This window comes from Canis lupus, chromosome 9 (assembly GCF_003254725.2).
Source record: "Canis lupus dingo isolate Sandy chromosome 9, ASM325472v2, whole genome shotgun sequence".
NCBI lineage: Eukaryota > Metazoa > Chordata > Mammalia > Carnivora > Canidae > Canis > Canis lupus.
The window spans coordinates 26019590-26036545 of NC_064251.1; the positions used below are offsets into that span (position 1 = coordinate 26019590).

Here is a 16956-nt window from a genome sequence, read left to right on the forward strand (position 1 = left end):
TCTCGGCGATTTTTACGATCTAACTTCGAGATAAAACCCCTATCCATTTGACATCTAAATGTCATAGCGACTTTTGGGATAGTTTGCTATGGACAAAGGGGGACAAAGTCAAGGGGCGAGGGGGAAGGAGGGCCCAGTAGAGCCTCTACGATTCTTGGCTGTCTCCTCACCAGCTCCCCTCCCCCCCAAGTCCTGTAAGAAGTTGGGCCAAGCTGGAAGGGATTGACCGGGTAAGTGTCCAGACTTGACTCTTGCACTCAGGGTAAAGGCGGACTTGGATGGAGGAGTACTGGGCCCTAACCCTGGGCTACTCCGGCTGGCAGGGGAGCCAGGGGTCTTCCAGGAGGGACCCCAACTCCTAACCAAGAGGGAAGGTCAGTTGGGCTCCTGGAGAGAGGGAGCCCTTGATAAGCTTCGAGAAAACTGAGGTTGAGAGGAAACCTTTGAAATTGAGCTGATTTTTTTTTTTGAGGGAGGGGTCTTAGTGGGTGGTAGAGCAGAATTGGGATTTGGGCCAGGGGACAGGGGGGCTGGGCAGGCCTGTACCACTCCCAAAAGGTCAGGAGCCTCCTGCTCAGAACTTAGGCCCAAATTACTTTCCCTGAAGAGGTTTCCAGAGGCTTTTTTGGCTGGCTGGCTGGTGGAAGGCCAGGGTGGAGTCCAGCTCACTCTTTCCCTTGCCCCAGCTCTATGTGGGATTTCTGGGCCTCTCAGTCCCCAGACATGAAAGCCTATCCCCTGACCCAAGAACTCGGCTGACTAAGCAAGGGATGTAGGTGGCTAAGAGGGGCTGCTGGTAAGCATCCTGCTTTCCCTTCCCTACACCCCAGATCTGTCAAAAATGGTCTAGGGTGTGCCCAGTGAGGGAGGGACAGGCCCCCAGAGAAAAGACAAGTGGAAGGGCAGTGGATTAGGGGAAACATTTATTTGACTTCAAGGAAAGCTACAAATACCAAAAGCGAATCACTGAGACAGGCCCGGCAAAGGCAAAGACAGATTTCACGCGTAGCACAGCATCCACTCGCTCACTACAAATGGTCTTGGAAGCGAAATGGGTGTAGGGGGGGAGGGGATGGGTCTGACCCAGACTATCCCCATATTTACAAGCTTTGGGCCCTCTACTCCAGACCCATGAATTCACAGAGAAATACACAAGACATTTTACACTGAGGATTATTTGTGTTTCCATACACTCCCAGGCCAGGCCTTGTGGGGCCTACCCAGGCGGCAGGAACTTAATTCTCACGGTTTACCTTCCCTCTTCTCCATATCACCCCTTTGGTCCTTCCTGCCTCCTTCCCACCCTTTGACCAAGCCTCTGGAAGACTTGGGCCTGGGGAGTGGGGAGGGAGGAAGAGGGAGGAGGAGGAGGAGGAGGAGGAGGAGGAGGAGGAGGAGGAGGAGGAGGAGGAGGAGGATGGAAAGAGACAGTCATGGACTCCATGTCCGAGACCAGCTCAGCTGGGCCGGGCGCTGCTCCGGCACTGCCCCACCTCAACTGCTGCCCCTTAGAGAAGTTTCAAGCTGAAACTCAAAACACAGCACTCATCCCTTTATAAATAAGTTAGAAGAACACAGATAGGAAGGGGACTGTTCACATTAAACATGCGAGTTTCTTTCTTTCCTGGGGGAAGGAGTGCAACCACAGACACGAACATTCAGAAACACTGGCGGATTGGGGGCTGAGTGGAGGGGAGTGGGGAGCAGGGAGGGAAAATAATAATTATCATTATTATTAACAATAATAACAAGATTAACCAGTCCAGGAGAGAGGGAGCCACAGGAAGACCTAAGACCAAACGAAAACTCGTAACACAAGGCCGGTGCGAGGCAGGCTCGTGGGAACCGGTCCCCAGCGGGCAGTGGCAGCGCAGGGAGGTTTGGAGGGGCCAGGGCTGGGGGCGGCAAGGGCTCTTGGGCCACCCAGGGCTCCTCCAGGCGGGCTCAGGGCTGGAAGGCGCTGCCGGCTGTAGCCAGGCTCATACTTTTCAGTTTGTTGTCTTTCTTCCACTTCATGCGCCGATTCTGGAACCAGATCTTGATCTGGCGCTCGGACAGGCAGAGCGCGTGGGCGATCTCGATGCGCCGCCGCCGCGTCAGGTAGCGGTTGAAGTGGAACTCCTTCTCCAGCTCCAGGGTCTGGTAGCGGGTGTACGCGGTCCGGGCCCTTTTCCCGTCCGGACCGGTCATATCTGAAGCAGACAGAGTAGAGCCCGGGAGGCAACGTTATTCCGGTTAAGGGAGGGGGCACTGGATGGGAGAGGGGCGTGGAGCAGGACCCAGGCGTCCCCGGTACCCAGCTCCCCGCAGCTCGAATCCTCCCCCACTCCAGACGCCCCGCATCCGAGCTCGCTTCTGCTCCCCCTTCTCTTGCAGCCCCCACTTCGGCGGCAGCGAATGCGCCCGGCTTTGTCTCTTGCTTCCTCCCTGTGCCTCACCCTTCGCTGGGCTCAGGCCGCCGCTCGCCCCGGGAGGGAGGAGAGAGGCTGCACTTTTGCCCTGGAAAGCTCCCTTTCCTGCTGCTCGCCCCTCCTTTGCTAGCATCAGCCTCAAAATTTCGGGGCTTAAGCAGGACCCTTCCCCACGTTACATAAACCCCATCCTTCATCCTAGAGCTAGTACAGCTGGGTGAAGAAAACCTTAGCGGAATCTGGAGACAAATCATTCAAAATACTCCTCCCCAGCTAAAGACCTAGACCTTCTTTGGCTCTATCCCCCTGAGCTGCGAGGACCCTCTTAGAGACTTCTACCCCTCTGTGAAAAATAGAAAAAAAATAAATCTATATTTGAGGAGAAGCCAAGCTCTCCTCGCCTCCCCCCCCACCTCCCCAAACGCAGAGAAGGAAAGCCTACGAGACAAAAAAAAAAAAAAAAAAAAAAGAAAAGAAAAAGAAAGAAAGAAAGAATGAAAGAAAGAAAAGAAAAGAAAAAAGGAAAGAAAAGGAGCGAAAGCGAGAATTACCATGGCTGATGTGAAGCTTCCTCATCCAAGGGAATATCTGCGGAGTCTGCCCCTCGGGCGCGGCTGTGGAGGTGGCCATGGGCTCTGGCTGTGCCCGAGCTAGGCTCGGGCTGCTTAGCTGGCTCGCGGCTTCCTCAGGCTCCGAGGACGCGCTGGCCTCGTCTATTTCGGTGAAATTGGCGCTGGAGCTGGCCGGGGTCGCCTGGTCGGAGGGGGACGAAGCAGAGGGCTTGGCGCCGTGGCTGTCGCCGTTGGTGCAGGGCAGGGACTCGGGCGAGGACAGGGAGCAGCTCGACGCCGCTTGCCTGAAGCGGGGCTCCTGGGCGGGCGCGGGGAAGGCGCGCGAGCTCTCGCCCACCGCCCCAAAGTGGCTGGAGGAGGCCGAGGAGCGGTTGACGCTGAGGTCCATCCCATTGTAATTGTAGCCGTAAGAGCCGGTGTGCATGGCAGCGGGATCCCTGTAAGAGCCGCTCAGAGAGCTGCCACTGCCATAATTTAGCAACTGATAGTCCGGGCCATTTGGATAACGCCCCGAGAAGGAGTTTACAAAGTACGAGCTCATTTGGGTGATTTTGGAGGGCTTGATTTGTGGATCGTGGTCGTTATAACCCTGTGCTTCACGATTTATGATGTATTAATGAATTATAGCGATGCACTGTACTTCGTTTTGCTATGTATGCGGCCAAATATGGGGGGGGGGGTTGGAAGGGGGATGGGGGGGCGTTAGGGAATCACGTGCTTTTGTTGACCAGTCGTAAATTCTCGCTGATGACCTCAAGAGGTAATTCATGCTCTATGGTTACAAATAATGACGATCCGAGAATCGTTAGGGCCGATTCAATGCGAGCCTCTGAGAGAGGGGGAAAAACGGAGAAGGGGGAGAAACAGGGAGAAGGTTGGCGGCGGCCTCTGAGCAGAGCGCGCCACCTCCCGGTGGTCGGCGGGAGCGCGGGCCGCAGACTGCCATGGCGGCGACGGCTGCCTCCCTGCTGGCTCCCTGCAAACCGCCGGGAGAGAAAGAAACCCGGGCTGGGCTCTTCCTCAGAGTTGAGTCTTTTAGAGGAGGGACTCACTTGAGCCCTCACCCACTTTCTTGGGAGTGGGTTTAGACTATCTGTGTCCTTCTCCTTGTCGTTGTTATTAGTATCATCATCATTATTATTTTCACTCTGGATGAGATGATCAAAAATTGAGTTGCTTTTCCCTCACTGGGGCTCTGCAAGTCTCCGGGTTGGGGCGGAAATGGGGGAGGAGGGTTGGAAGATGTGTGTGGAAAACAATTATTACAATGCGTTTCCCAGTGAGCTCGGCCTGGCCTGCTTCCTTCCCCGGCTGTCCTTCCCATGCATGGCGTCCAGGCGGAGCTGGCAGGGCTGGACCAAGGGGTCCATGGGGAAGCTTTCACTTCTGTGCCCTTTAGAAGTTTGGGATCCTCTTCCTGACCTCCTCCTCCTCCTCAGCCCAGGCACAGAGAATGGCAAATCAGGACAGGGACCCCAGAGGATGTGCTCTGCTGGGGCTAAGCGGGCCTACTTGCAGGGAGGAAATGGTGGCAGCGACAGAATAGGTGGTCGGGGTTTGGGGTTCTGAGAGTTCGGGATCAAGGCAAGAAAACCCTGTCACCTCCTCACCAGATGCCCTCTATTACATTGGGACACCCCACTCGAGGCCCCTCGCCGACGTCTGAGTAGTTTCAGAATTTGCCCGGCAGCCCACATCTTCCCTGGAAAGGGATTCGGAGGACCAGCGGCGCCTTGCTGAGCGCGCTGGGCGGCCAGAGACCGCCGCAGCTGGGCTCCTTCTGCCAGGCAGCTATTTTCTTTACAAATAATAAAAAAAAAAGGGAGACAGAGGGAGGAGAAAGAAAGGAAAACACTGTCCCCAGCTTGCTGCCTGGGTGAGGGTGGGGGTGGGAGAGAATGGGTCGTTTTTTGGTGGAGGGGATGAGACCAAAGCACCCCATCACCTGGCCTCCTGCGCCTCGGGTCTCCCAGGAGCAGGGGAAAGCCGCGCCCTTCACCCCGTGCCTGCCAGCCGCTTTCAGTTCCCCTACTTGTCGCAGAATTCCTGCTTGAGGAAGGAAGGGGTGCCTGGAGGCTTCAGCTGCGGGTTGAGAGTTGCCTGGTGGCCCCGGTTTAGTCTCCGGAGCCACAGGCCCAGAGCTGAGGGCCAGGGCGGGCGGAGATCAGGCCATGCGGGCAGGCCACAGGCTTCAGGCCTCACCAGCGTGATGACAGGACACTGCTGAGGCGCGAGACCCGCCTGGCTGTCTCTGCAGAGGCTCCGGGCTCAGGGCCTCGGCGATGTCCCTGGTGCCACGGATAAACGAGGAAAAGCTAGAGAATAAGAGGGAAACGGCCTTTCTCAGTCCCCCGAGTCTGCACTCAGAGAGGCTGTTAGGAGTCTCAGCCCTGGCGAGGTGCAGCGCCCCGGAGCCTGGGCTGGACCGCCCCAGCCTTTATCTCAACTGTAACTTCCGAGTCGTGCTTGGCCGCCGGGCGGACCAGGGGCTCCTGCCTTCCAGGCCCTGTTTCTGGCACCCGGACACTGCGGTGGCCTTGGGGGTGGGGGAGTGGCAGGGGAGGAGCACAGGTGACCAAGCGGCGAGTTTTTACATCTTTATTATTATTATCATCATCATCATTAATAATATTAATATTATTACCGAAGTATTTCACGTCCAGAGCTAAGACAAGACTACAAACACAACACATAGAAAATTAATAAAATAGAACTTTGTTTTCTTCTGAGGCTCCTCTTCTTACTTCTAGGTAGTATGTGCTCCTTCCAGTGGCTTTTGGGGGGGAGGAGAGGTCTGGGGTCAGGGAGTCTTCGAGGCCCCCCGCTGAGGGCACTGCGAATCTACCATTGAACCGTGCACGGGGAACAAGGACGAAATGAGACGCGACAGGGACCAGAGCATTTGCTCTGCTTCCAGGAAATATCAAGTGAGTCCGGTCCTCAGTTCTCACGGGGGAGCCTGCTGGGGCTGAAGCGGCTCCGTAGGGACGGAGGGGGCGCTCGGGGTGCTGGGTGGGCTCAGGCGGCAAGGCCTCCCAGCACCCAGTGAGAGCTCTGCGGGGCGGGGGCATCCAGAAGAGCGCTGGGCCCCGCCTGTAGCGCGCTGGAGAGCAGGTCCCCGGGACCCCGCCCCCGCCCGCAGAGCCTTCTGGGGGGGCTCTCGGATGCCCTCGGCTCCCCGCAGGCCGCTCCCTTGGCGTCCCCCCTCCCTTTCCAGCGCCTTCACTCGGCTGGCTTTTCTTCCTCCTCCTCCGCACTGAGCTGAGACGCGCTGAGCAGTTTGCTTTCCTTTTTCCACTTCATGCGCCGGTTCTGGAACCAGATCTTGATCTGCCGCTCGGTCAAGCACAGGGCGTGCGCAATCTCGATGCGCCGCCGCCGCGTCAGGTAGCGATTGTAGTGAAACTCCTTCTCCAACTCCAGGGTCTGGTAGCGCGTGTAGGTCTGGCGGCCGCGGCGGCCGCTGGGCCCAAAGGAGGAACCTGTTACGCCGAGAGAAGATGCTGAGGCCTGGGGTCATCAGGGCCAGAACCCCCTCCCCCACTCGACCCTCAAACATGGACTCTAGCCTGTCCCGGGATGCCCTCCACTCTTCGAGTTTCCTGCCCACCCACCCCCTTCCTCACTCCTCCAGCGCCCCCTCCAGATTCCCTCTGGGCCTCCCAAGCCCGTGCCTCCCTGGTCTAGACCTTTGGTGGGGGGATGGGAGGCGAGTTTAAAAATCCCACCTGAGCCTAGTGGGGAGGGGCCGGGGAAGCACGGCCAGGTGTGTCTCTTCCTAGCCTTATCTTTTCTTTCCATCTATCTGGCTTCCCCACCACCCTGTGATAGATTCCAGCCCTTAATCCGTAATGACGTGGATCGATCCACAGTCGGCATTAACGGCTCCTCACTTTCGTGTCCCACTAATGGACATCAATTTGGGACTTAAGGCCGACAAATAATCCAACCTGAGACCCAGGCGCCTGCTTCTCCCTCTCTCCCCCTCCGCCTGCTGCCTCTCCCGTTCTTCCCCCTCATTCTCCCTCCCTCCTCTGACTACCACCCCTTTCCTGGTGCCTCCTCATTCCCCGGCCCCGAACCCCCAGGGAAACACAGTCCCGGACAGACTGCACTCTCCCTCGCCAGCGTCACGACGCCCCCCTTCCCATGACGCACTCCGTTTTTAATGGAACCGTCTTCGGGTGGGGGGACCCGACCAGGGCTGGGGCGGGGGGGGGGTGCGCGAGGGAAAGCCACGCCAGTGGCTGCGGCCCCTGCCCCCTCCCCGGCCCCGGGCCCCGGAATCGCGCTCTGGCGCGGCGCTCCGGGAGAGCCCACTCGCTCCCCCTGGTTCCCAGTGCGGCTGGGACTTTGCAAACTTTGTAACTCCTGAGGGCGAGAGGACAGAGCGGGAGACCCGGGACGGGCGCCCCGGCTTCCCTTAGCTCCTAACTGAGATGCCCAGCCGGCACCCTGGGGGCTGCCGGGGGTGGGGGGCGCGCTACTTCTGCCCCGGGGGGTGGGGGACCGCGGGAGGGCTCACTCACTGTTGCACGAATTCATCCGCTGCATCCACGGGTAGACCGGAGTGGAGCACTTCTGCTCTTCGGCCTCGCCGAACACGCTCTTGTCCTGCGCACAGTCGGACTTCCGCGGCTCGGGGTGGAACCGGGGCGGCTCTTCCGCGCCCGAGAGCGCGCAGGCCGACTCCTTCTCGCGGTAGAAGGCCGGCGCCGGCCCGTAGTCGCAGGGCGCCGCTCGGCCGTAGCCGCCGCCCGCGGGCGGGTAATAGGAGGAAGCGGCAAAGCCCTTGTCCTGACCGGGCCCGGGCCCGTAGGGCGCGGGGTAGTGCCTCAGCGGGTCCGCATAGCCCGACGAGTAGAGCGGTAGCTGGCCCAGGAAGGACTCCTGCCCGCTGGCCAGAGTGACGGGGAAGGTGGAGTTCACAAAATAGGAACTCATTGGGAGGGGAGGCGCGCTCGGCCGCTGCTGCTCCGCCGGGTTTATGATTTGTTGTGTTTTATAGTCCGAGCGCCGCGCCTATTAGTAGTATATCTGAGATTGGGTTTTAGCTGAGGGGGGATGGCGAGGTGCCAGTGAGGGCCAGAAGGAAATACAACCATCTGATCCAACACTGACCAATGGCAGAGGCAGGAATTGTCAAATAGCACCCAGGAGGAGCGCAGCCCGCGCGAGGGACCCGCGCACAAACCTATCAACCTTTTTTTTTTCCTCCTTCTTCTTCTCGTTTCTCTCTCTCTCTCTCTCTCTCTCCCCCCAACAACACAACGCGTCCTGTTCCACCTACGTAGGATCTGCGAAAGAGGCGTCTGTGTCTTGGAGGGAGGAGGGAGCATTTGGATTGAGACCACCCCATCCCCCAGTGATTAAATAAATATATCCCTCCCCTCCCCACGCAGGATAGGAAAAAGTTAATTGTGTTTTCAGAAAAGTTAACCCCTGCGTTGCTTGGACCCCTTCCCTCAAGGGAAGGGTGCCTAAACGTCCCTCTCTGCGTGGTGACGAGAGAACCAAAGGGAAAGACTTGTTTCTAGGGTTTTCTGTAGGTAGGAGAGAAGAGTTCACTATTTAGCATCGCTTTCAGGGGAGGCGAAGAAGAAGAAACACTCTCCTTCCCAGGTTTTGAAAACTGTTTTTCCTGTTTCTCAGTTCTCCTCTGCCTCCTCCAAGCCTGGGTTTATAATTCTTGCTTCTTCACAGCTCTTACCGGCTGAAGGGCAGGCCAGAGCCTGCTGCCCAGAGAACCCAGGAGGTTGGGAAATGGGAGGAGAGTCTGAGCCCAAGCTTCTCCCTCTGGCTCTGTGGCTAGGTTAGGCGAGGCTAGACTAGGAGCTTCTTGGAAGGCTGCTGCTGCTGCTGCTGCTTCAGCTGCCCAAGACATCCTGCCTGGTTGGAGCATGTGATGCTTGTTCTTGGCCCCTGAAGGGACACTGGGGAAAGGGACTAGCTAGCCTTCTCTTCCGCTTGCTGGGGGCATAGGGAGAGTAGGAGTGAGGGGCATCCCCCAGCCTAGGTTTGTCTAGGATAGGGATCCTGCCTGCCACCCTCGCTCCATCCCACCCCCTACGCCCCAAATCACTAGAATATCCTGGGCTACAGATTCTTAGGGATCAAAGATGTCTCAGTACCCCTGGGCACAGGGAAGAAAATGTTCTTCCTCCAATTCTGGGTCCTCAAAATTTCCTGATTTTTGAGACAATCAAAGACAACCGGAAAGAGAAAGGCCCTTGCTCCTTTTCCAGGTCTCTCTAGAAGCTGGCAGTTCTTTTGAAAATGAATTCTTTCTCAATAATTGGTTTGGGTTTAGTTTTCTAAGGAGGGAGAGCTGTCCAGGTCCTCCTGGGGACTCAGCAGGCAGCTTACAACCATCAGCCCGAACCCCCTTCTGTCCGCCTCTCAGGATCCCTCCAGTCCCTCCCACATCTCATATTTGTATCACCAGCTTTGCTGCTGCACAAGCTAGGATGTGAGAAAGAGTGCCCATCTCCGTTCATTTCTCTCTCTCTCTCTCTTTCCCTCTCTCTCCTTCTCCCTCCCTCCTTCTCCCTCCCTCCCTCCCCCCACCATGTAAGGAAAATGAGCATTGAAGCCAAGCTGGAAGACTGAACCATAATATATTTTCAACAATCTAACTATGCATGTGGAGGCCAGGCATTAAAGGGAGATAACCTTCAGACCTGGGTTCCGAAATGAGCCAGAATGTGTGGCAAAATCTGATGATAAAGGGGCCAGGCTGACTCTCCTCTGCCTTGTCCTTTGGGCTCCTTCTTGTGGGCCAGATTTTTGTCCACTGAAGATGGCACGAGACACGAGTTAAAGTGGTAGAGGGCTGAGGTTGGTGACCCGAGAGTAGAGTAGGAAGCTGGTTGATTGCAAAGTGGCCTGCAAGGCTTCCTGAACTCAGGACAACTTCTAGGCTATAAATTCATGGCCGAGTAGTTATCCCTGCATGTCCCACCAACCACTTCCTAGTCAAACTCTAAGGAGGTGTTATCAAGATTTAAGAAAACTCAAGCATCCTAATGATGAATCCTAAGTGCCCCAGTCTAGCTGTAATTGGGCCCATTCCTAGAGAGGAATGGAGAACATTTGGTCTAGGGGAGGGGCAAGATCAGGAGAGTGCCAGTCTGCACCTCCCTCCTCTCTGCCACAGACCTTGGGCCTTGGACCACAACCATCCTGCCTCCTCCCTGACCACAATGCCCTCTTCCTAGAACTGGACAGTATGGGCTTTGCTACAGAATCTGGACTAAGTAGGATGCCATAAGGAAGGGCATGAGAAGCACTAAAATAACTGCTTGATCCTTAGAGTCACAGCCCCATATTAACCTCACCTCTGCAGGTTGCCTGTCGTGAGATGGAGCCGCCAAGGCAGGGCCTGGGCGCCTGGAGTCCGGCATGAAAGGAAATAGCGCCTCATCGCTCTTATCTAAGCCCAGAGGTATTTATGAGCGTTTATTCGTCTGATCCGTTTGTTTGGGAGAAAGAGCAGACGGGCAGGGCCCGGCCAGAGGCCGCCTGGTTTCTGGAGCCAGATCTCTACGAATTTGTCTGTAGTTCGGTCCACTGCCGTCCGTCTGTCTCCAACGGGGAATATGTAAATACCCAGCAGGCACAGCTGTCTGCCAGTCCGGGGTGTCTCTCTCAGCCTCATGGAGAAAGTGTGTAGATAGAGAGGTGAACATAAATGTGTACCAAGTCTTGAGTACACAACAGAAGGACTGTACAGAAACCCCACAGGCAGAATTTATAATTGTAATTTTCTATGCTGTGAATATGAGCTCCTGTGGATGTGCACGCATTTTCATCTCCCAGGGAAATGTCCAAGTTGTGTTCAGCTCATGACTAAAATTCTCCTGTACTGGTAACCTCAGGAAGGGATTTTGCCTGGATGTGTACAGAGAGGAGGGGGGATTGAGACACTGTCCAAGCTTCTCATTTTCTCTCAGCTACAAAGCTCCCCCCACCTCCAGCTCATTGGGTTGTGAGCATCTTGCTCCAACCCACTCCCAACTCCAGCTGGGGTGGAGCAAATTAAGACATCTCAACCCAATTCTTCCCCTAGACTCTGTGATTCTCTGAATTTGGGGAACGTAAATGTTCCCAGAGGGAGTTCTCAACCTTTGGGAGCTGTTGACATGGGATATTGCCTTAAAATTGGCCGGTCCAACCTGAGCTACAAAGACTTCATTTCCATTATGCAAATGAACATCGTGGTCTCCGAACTTGGGGGGGGGCGGGGAACGGGGTGGGATAAGGCGGTGGCCAAAGGCTCCTTCTCCCTTCTCCCTAACCAGGTCCACGGGCACTCTAAGAGCCAAAGGGTATCAACCCCCTGTACCAACCGCCTCTCTCCCCACCTGTCCTGCGGATAGCCCCCAAGAAAGAGGGGCCCCAGACTTTCCCGCGGCTCCCCCGAGGCCTCCACACTAAGCCCGGCCTTCTGGCGGCGGAAAGTCACTCTTGCTGCCCGGAAACCTGAAAGGGCAGCTCCTGTGGTTCAACTCTCAAGGCGCCAGGAATGCAGGGACCACAGCCCCTAGGTCTGCCCCCCCCAGCTCCGCCGGGCCCCTCGATCTCAGAGACTCCTCCAGCTCTGGGCCAGACCCTAGTAACACCTCGGCCTGCCTGGCACCGCAGGCAATTTCCTGCAGCCCCCGCCCAGGAACTGGGGCCACAGCACCTTGAAAGGAGCGGCCAGAGCTTCCTCCTGCGGCTTGAAAGCCCGAGCTAATCAGTAACCCGTGAGACAGGGGCCAATATTCAAACGCGGCGGCAGCAGAGGCGCGTACCCCTGCCATCACCACCCCCTTCTGGGAAGGCGGTCGGGTTAAGCGAGTGTGAGGGGTCCGCCGGAACGGAAATCACAATGGTTTGGTTCCTTAAGGATCGATCCCCACTCCCACTCCCAATGTTTCCCCCAAGACATATTTGTGTCAATTTCGCTTGAAACGATCAGGAATGGGGGAGGGGACCCACACTCACTTGCAGACACCAACAGTTTCCAGAAAATTTCGGCTCCATTCCTTTACCACGGGCTCACCGGCCAAGCAACTGGCAAGACTCACCGGCCAACCCGGAGAACACAGACCCGGGTTTGTCTTTTGACAGCCGAGTGGAACTGCGGGGGCCGGCGCCTCCCGTGCTGCCCCCTCCCTCCCTTGGCCGAAAAGAAAACCAAATAAACCTTGAACAGCCTTGGCCTCGCATCTCCCGAGCGTCCCTGATGATCCCCTCTCGAGCCTTGGAGGGGTGGGTAGGCCGGCGGGCGAGTGCGTGCGACTCTGATCTCCCACCCTTGGGGTTCAGGGCCCCCTGCCCGCGAGATGCAGTATTAGTCCTTTTTAAATATGACCTAGAAAAAGCCGCTTTTCCAGCCAGCCGCTGGTTTTGGAGCTAGGATGGGGCGGGCGAGGGGGGAGGGCACACTTGTTCTCTAATCCACACGCGGACAGGCGGGTACCAAGCTGCAGCGGAAAGCAGCAATCTGGGCCGAAGTCCCCCCAAAACCCTCCGAACCTGAGCAGCGGGGGCTCTAGGCAGCGGCGCGGTTCAGGCAGTGTCGCCGGGCTTTGCGGCGCCGAAGCCGCATGTCTCCGAACGGACGGTAGATGGCAGCAAACCGCATAATTTGGGTCAGAGCAAACTGTCTAAGGGATGATTTATTCCCCGCCAAGACTACAGGAGAAAAAGACCTTTAGTCTGGATGGGTTTGGGGGATTTTTCCTTTGAGAATAGGCCCCGAGTACCGTAGGTGCTGGCCCAGAAGTTCTCTCGCGGCGCAGCCCGGGGGTCCCTGCAGGCACCCAGTCCAGGCCTGCTTCAGGGGCATCTACCTGTGCCTCCAGGGGCCCCCTTCCCGCGCCACAAGTGGCCTGCATCCCTCTCCTCCCAGCTCAGGCTTGAGAGGGCCAATATCGCCCGACCCACCCTCATCCCCTGCAACCCCTAGCCAACCAGACATCCGAGGCTGAACGCTCCTCATTTGGTCTTTAAAAAGAGAAAAGCAGTCACCTATTTATGCAAACCAAACTAAATCAGTCTCTCCTGCCCTTGACGCCCAGAGCCACTTATCTCTCCGCTGGCAGCCTCCCCAGAAGCCCTCTCACTACGTTTTTAGGTTTTAACCGGCTTTCCCCTTCTTCCACCCCACCAGCTACTTTAGACATTTCAGTCTCCCGCCCAACGTTTCTTCTCCACCCCCCTCCTTCACCCCCAGGAGGCCTGGCTGGAGAATGAAATCAGGCGCGGGAGGGACAAGACTAGCTGTCTGAGCTCAGGGCCAGGCAGCTTTGCAGTCCGGAAACCATCAGGTTCCCTTATTGGGTTCTCTTTTTATTTTCTCCTTCTCCCACTCTGTTCCCCTCTTTTTTTTTTTTTTTTTTTTTTGTTTTGTTTTTGTTTACGAGCTTAAAACACAACATGCTCAGCAGCTTCTCCACAATCAACACGTTTGGATCCCGGAAAGTTTGCAGCGTTTCCACCTCAGACACCACACATGGCAATTTTCTCCACCGAAATCCACACACCCATACCGATAAAAACACAAGTAATAGAATCAATATTGCACAGAAACCAACACGCTGTAACCTACCGCATTAAAAACCACAAAACTGTCTCCCTGCAGAGCGAGGCTCCCTCCTGTGGGAGTGGTGAGAGACCTGGGCATTCTCAGGCTGGCTTCCTGGGGGGGGGGAGGCGGGGAGGGGGGTGTCCCTCGATTTGGGTGCCTCCACCCACAGCCCTTTAATTTCAGAACCGTCTCCGCAGGGAGATAAGGAGCATTTCTCTGTGAATTGTTCTCTGTGTGTCCCTCTAGCCGCCGCCTCCTCGCCCTCGAGGGCCTCTGCGGAGATTCCAGGCCCTCCAGAGACCCGGACGTCCCTCAGCGCCACCGCCCCTGTGCCAATGCCGCCGGGAAACCGCCGAGACCCGCACCGGGCAAGAGAACTGCAGGGGGCCAACTGGGGGAGGCCGGAACGAGGGAGGGAAGGGGGGAGGGGGCGCACACCCACAGAGGCCAGAGCGACCGGCTTCTGGGCGCCCTGAAGCCCAGACACCCCTATGCTGTCTTTCGCAGCCCCCTCTCTGGAGCCTCTCCTCTCAGCTTAAAAGGGCGACTTAGAGCTCGCCTCCGTGGCCCCTTTCGGTTCCTCCTCCCATCTTCCCTGCCTTGGCTCCCCCTCCAGGAAGCAGCCACCCCTCTCTCTTTCTCAGCCACCGAATTTCCTGGGAAGCCTCTCCCTGCAGCGCCCAGAGATGGGGTTCAGCCCCGTCTTGGGGTGGGGGGAGAGGGAGACAAACCTAAGCCCCACCCCCTCCAAAATCGATGCAAAAGAATAAGAATTGTAGAATCTCCCTTACCTTTGTAGACCTTGGGATTTCTTCCCTCCGATTGAAAGGGGTGAAGAGGAAGGGGGGGGGAAGCGTTCTGTTTCTTCTTCATCTTCCAGATAATATTGTCCCAACCTGAGAGCCGTCGCTTCCCCTTCTCTGACTTGGGAGAGAGGGTGTTTCGCTTTTCTGATATTTGCATAGAAAATGGAGTAAGTTCTGGCTTTGAAAAATGGTATCAGGCTGCAGTCCTGGGCAGATTGTCCATTTACCCTCCATGATGACTAAAATCCCAGATCAGCAAGCAAATCAACTTAGAAATTAAAATTATTTTTGGTTCTCTCTTTTGTGTAATTCCCACCCCTCCTTCTTTCTCTCTTTCTCTCTCTCTCTCTCTCTCTCTCTCTCCCTCCTTTCCCTCTCTCTTCCTCTCTCTCTTTTGCTTTATCGAGCTGATATTGAAGTATAAAAATATCAAGAGGCTGGAGCCCTGAAGGACGACAGTGCTCCGACCTAGGTGTGGTGTCCAAAAGAATGCTGCATTATAACCACCAGGGAAATGATAAAAAGTTCATGTTCACGATCGCCCGGCCACATGACCGGCGCCGGCCAATCGCTGGATTCAACCACTCATAAACTTCTATCACAAAGTTGTAAATTTTCATAAAACAACAAGGAATTTATTGCATTTCTTCATGGCTGCTCCACCAGCAACCCTTTTCTCGGTCGCCATCTTCTTTTCTTCTCCTTCTCGCTATTTGGGGAAACCCCAATCTGAGAAGGGATGAGATTTGGGGTGCAGGGAATCAGACTGAGGAGCCACAGGGGTCCATCTGGAGAGGGGATTCTCTCCAGAACCTCCCTATTCTCACAGGAGCTCTGCCTCCCTCTTCTAGTAAGAATTCACCCCAAATCCTCCACACAGGGGCCATTCTAAGGCAGTTTTGGGGTGAGTCGGGAGTAACAGCGGGTATCCAAAATTGCCACTTGCATCAAGGCAAAATGAAGGCTTCAGGGTCCCCTCTCCTCCTCTGAATGCCCCCCTCATTCCCAGCCCTCTAGATGGTGGGACCCCCACCTGTGAGGCGTGTAGCATTGCGGGTGTGGGGGTCTTAGATCCCCTAGGGCCTAGTTTTCACCTAGGAAAGAAAGGCGGCCCTGACAGAGGCCAAGGTGGACAGCCTAGCAACCAGAGTCTCGCCTCTGCACCCCAGAAACTGGAAGAGGGTGAAGCCAGATCCCTGCCTCTTCCACCCAAATGCCCACATGCTCAGGTTCCCAATGACAGCTCCATGTGCTCTCCAGGGGGTTCTGCGGTCATTAATGGGGGAAAGTGCCGGTTCAGGGGTACTTTTACCTACAAATTCAAATTAAAGAGATTCTCCTAAAACGCGCTTCCATTCAAACCTGCTTCTTTCTTTCTGTCCCAAAACCTGTTCTTTGCATTTAAATAATCCAAGGTCTGTAATCGAATAAATTCTAAAAATCAGCTCCACAGGTCTAGATGCGTAGGCACCGTCCTCCAGGTTTATGTTCCTCAATCAAGGGGTGTTTTGGAGGAAAAAACCCTACAAAACAAACAAAAAAATCTCCACCGCCACCAAACAGAATTCACCCCGTGTTTCCCAGGGCCCCTGAAATACTGCTGTATTTTGAATTGAGCTACCAGCGCCCAAGTGCAGGAAACGAAATAACATCCCCCAAAAAACGTTTTCTCTTTTTTCTCTCTTTCTCTGTATTCCCGAGGAGATTCCAGGTTGCCGGCAGCGCGGACCGCGGGCAGCAAGGCGCGGAGGGAGCCCGCGGAGCTTGGGCGGGCGGCGCGGCCGGGCTCCGAGCGGCCGGGATGCGGCCACACCAGCCGGGTAAACTTGCACCGCTCAGGCTCTCGTTCTCAGGGCTCATCCACTCCCCCACCTCCCCACGTAAAAATTTTATTTGGATCGCTGTGTTAATTTAGAATGAGATAAATTAAAGTAAATGAAAGCAAAATGAGTTGCAATAAAGTCACCGAATAGCTCTTGCGGAAGATGCTTGCTCGTTGGGCGGAAGCCGGGAGCGCCCTGGCGTTGGAGGCCTCTTCGGGCAGGCGGTGTCTGCTAGCCGCCCCGCTTCTGCCCAACGCTGCCCGCCCCACCCCCAGAAGCGGGAGTGGATCTGGGTGGTCACCTTCCCTTTCCTTCCACTCTTCCTCCTTAGGGGGCCTAACACTTCGGATTTCAGCTCCGTACTTGGGCGGCCCAGCCTGGCCATCAAGCCGCAGCCTGGTTTGAAGGCCTGGTTGGGGCAGAGTTGGCGGAACTGTGGGGGTTTTGTTTTGTGAATGTGTGTGTGACTGGGCGTGTGGGCTCCTGGATGTGCTTCCTTGGGGGCAAATGTGAATCTGTGTTTATAAGCCAGTGTGTGAATGTACATTGGTATGTATAAATGTCTCTGTGAGTGAGTGTGAATGGGTGTTTACTTGTGAGTGTGTGTGAACGTGAATGCATGTGTTCCAGCCTAGAGTTGGGTTGTGTGAATGCCTGTAGGTTATTTATGGATGTATGAATATAGGGGTTTATTTGTGACTGTAGGGTGATAATGTATATATTCACTTGCGTGTGATGTCAGCCTATAAATATGTGTGATTGGGGCAT

At 55.8% G+C, this 16956-nt stretch overlaps 3 protein-coding genes and 1 long non-coding RNA gene across 4 annotated transcripts in view; 1 reads left to right on the forward strand and 3 right to left on the reverse strand.

Moving 5' to 3' along the window:
* HOXB3 (homeobox B3) overlaps positions 1-14490 on the reverse strand; it is a 56632-nt gene extending 42142 nt beyond the window's left edge. Inside the window, exon 1 of the mRNA XM_035721477.2 lies at positions 14351-14490. The gene's annotated coding sequence lies outside the window, so the exon portion shown is untranslated. The remainder of the gene's footprint in view (positions 1-14350) is intronic.
* On the forward strand, positions 30-16423 carry LOC118355854 (uncharacterized). Its single transcript, XR_004819113.2, has 4 exons — positions 30-230; positions 10329-10427; positions 13806-14532; positions 16067-16423. It is a non-coding gene; the product is annotated as an uncharacterized LOC118355854 (long non-coding RNA).
* HOXB5 (homeobox B5) lies at positions 907-3636 on the reverse strand. Its single transcript, XM_025440229.3, has 2 exons — positions 2963-3636; positions 907-2192 (listed from the first exon to the last, which is right to left on the reverse strand). Exons 1-2 carry the CDS (start codon positions 3522-3524, stop codon positions 1945-1947), a joined length of 810 nt encoding a protein of 269 aa, XP_025296014.1. The 5' UTR covers positions 3525-3636; the 3' UTR covers positions 907-1944.
* HOXB6 (homeobox B6) lies at positions 5568-9523 on the reverse strand. Its single transcript, XM_025440237.3, has 2 exons — positions 7513-9523; positions 5568-6465 (listed from the first exon to the last, which is right to left on the reverse strand). The coding sequence occupies exons 1-2, from the start codon at positions 7925-7927 to the stop codon at positions 6206-6208; spliced, it is 675 nt and encodes a 224-aa protein (XP_025296022.1). The 5' UTR covers positions 7928-9523; the 3' UTR covers positions 5568-6205.
* Positions 16424-16956: the final 533 nt, after the last annotated feature.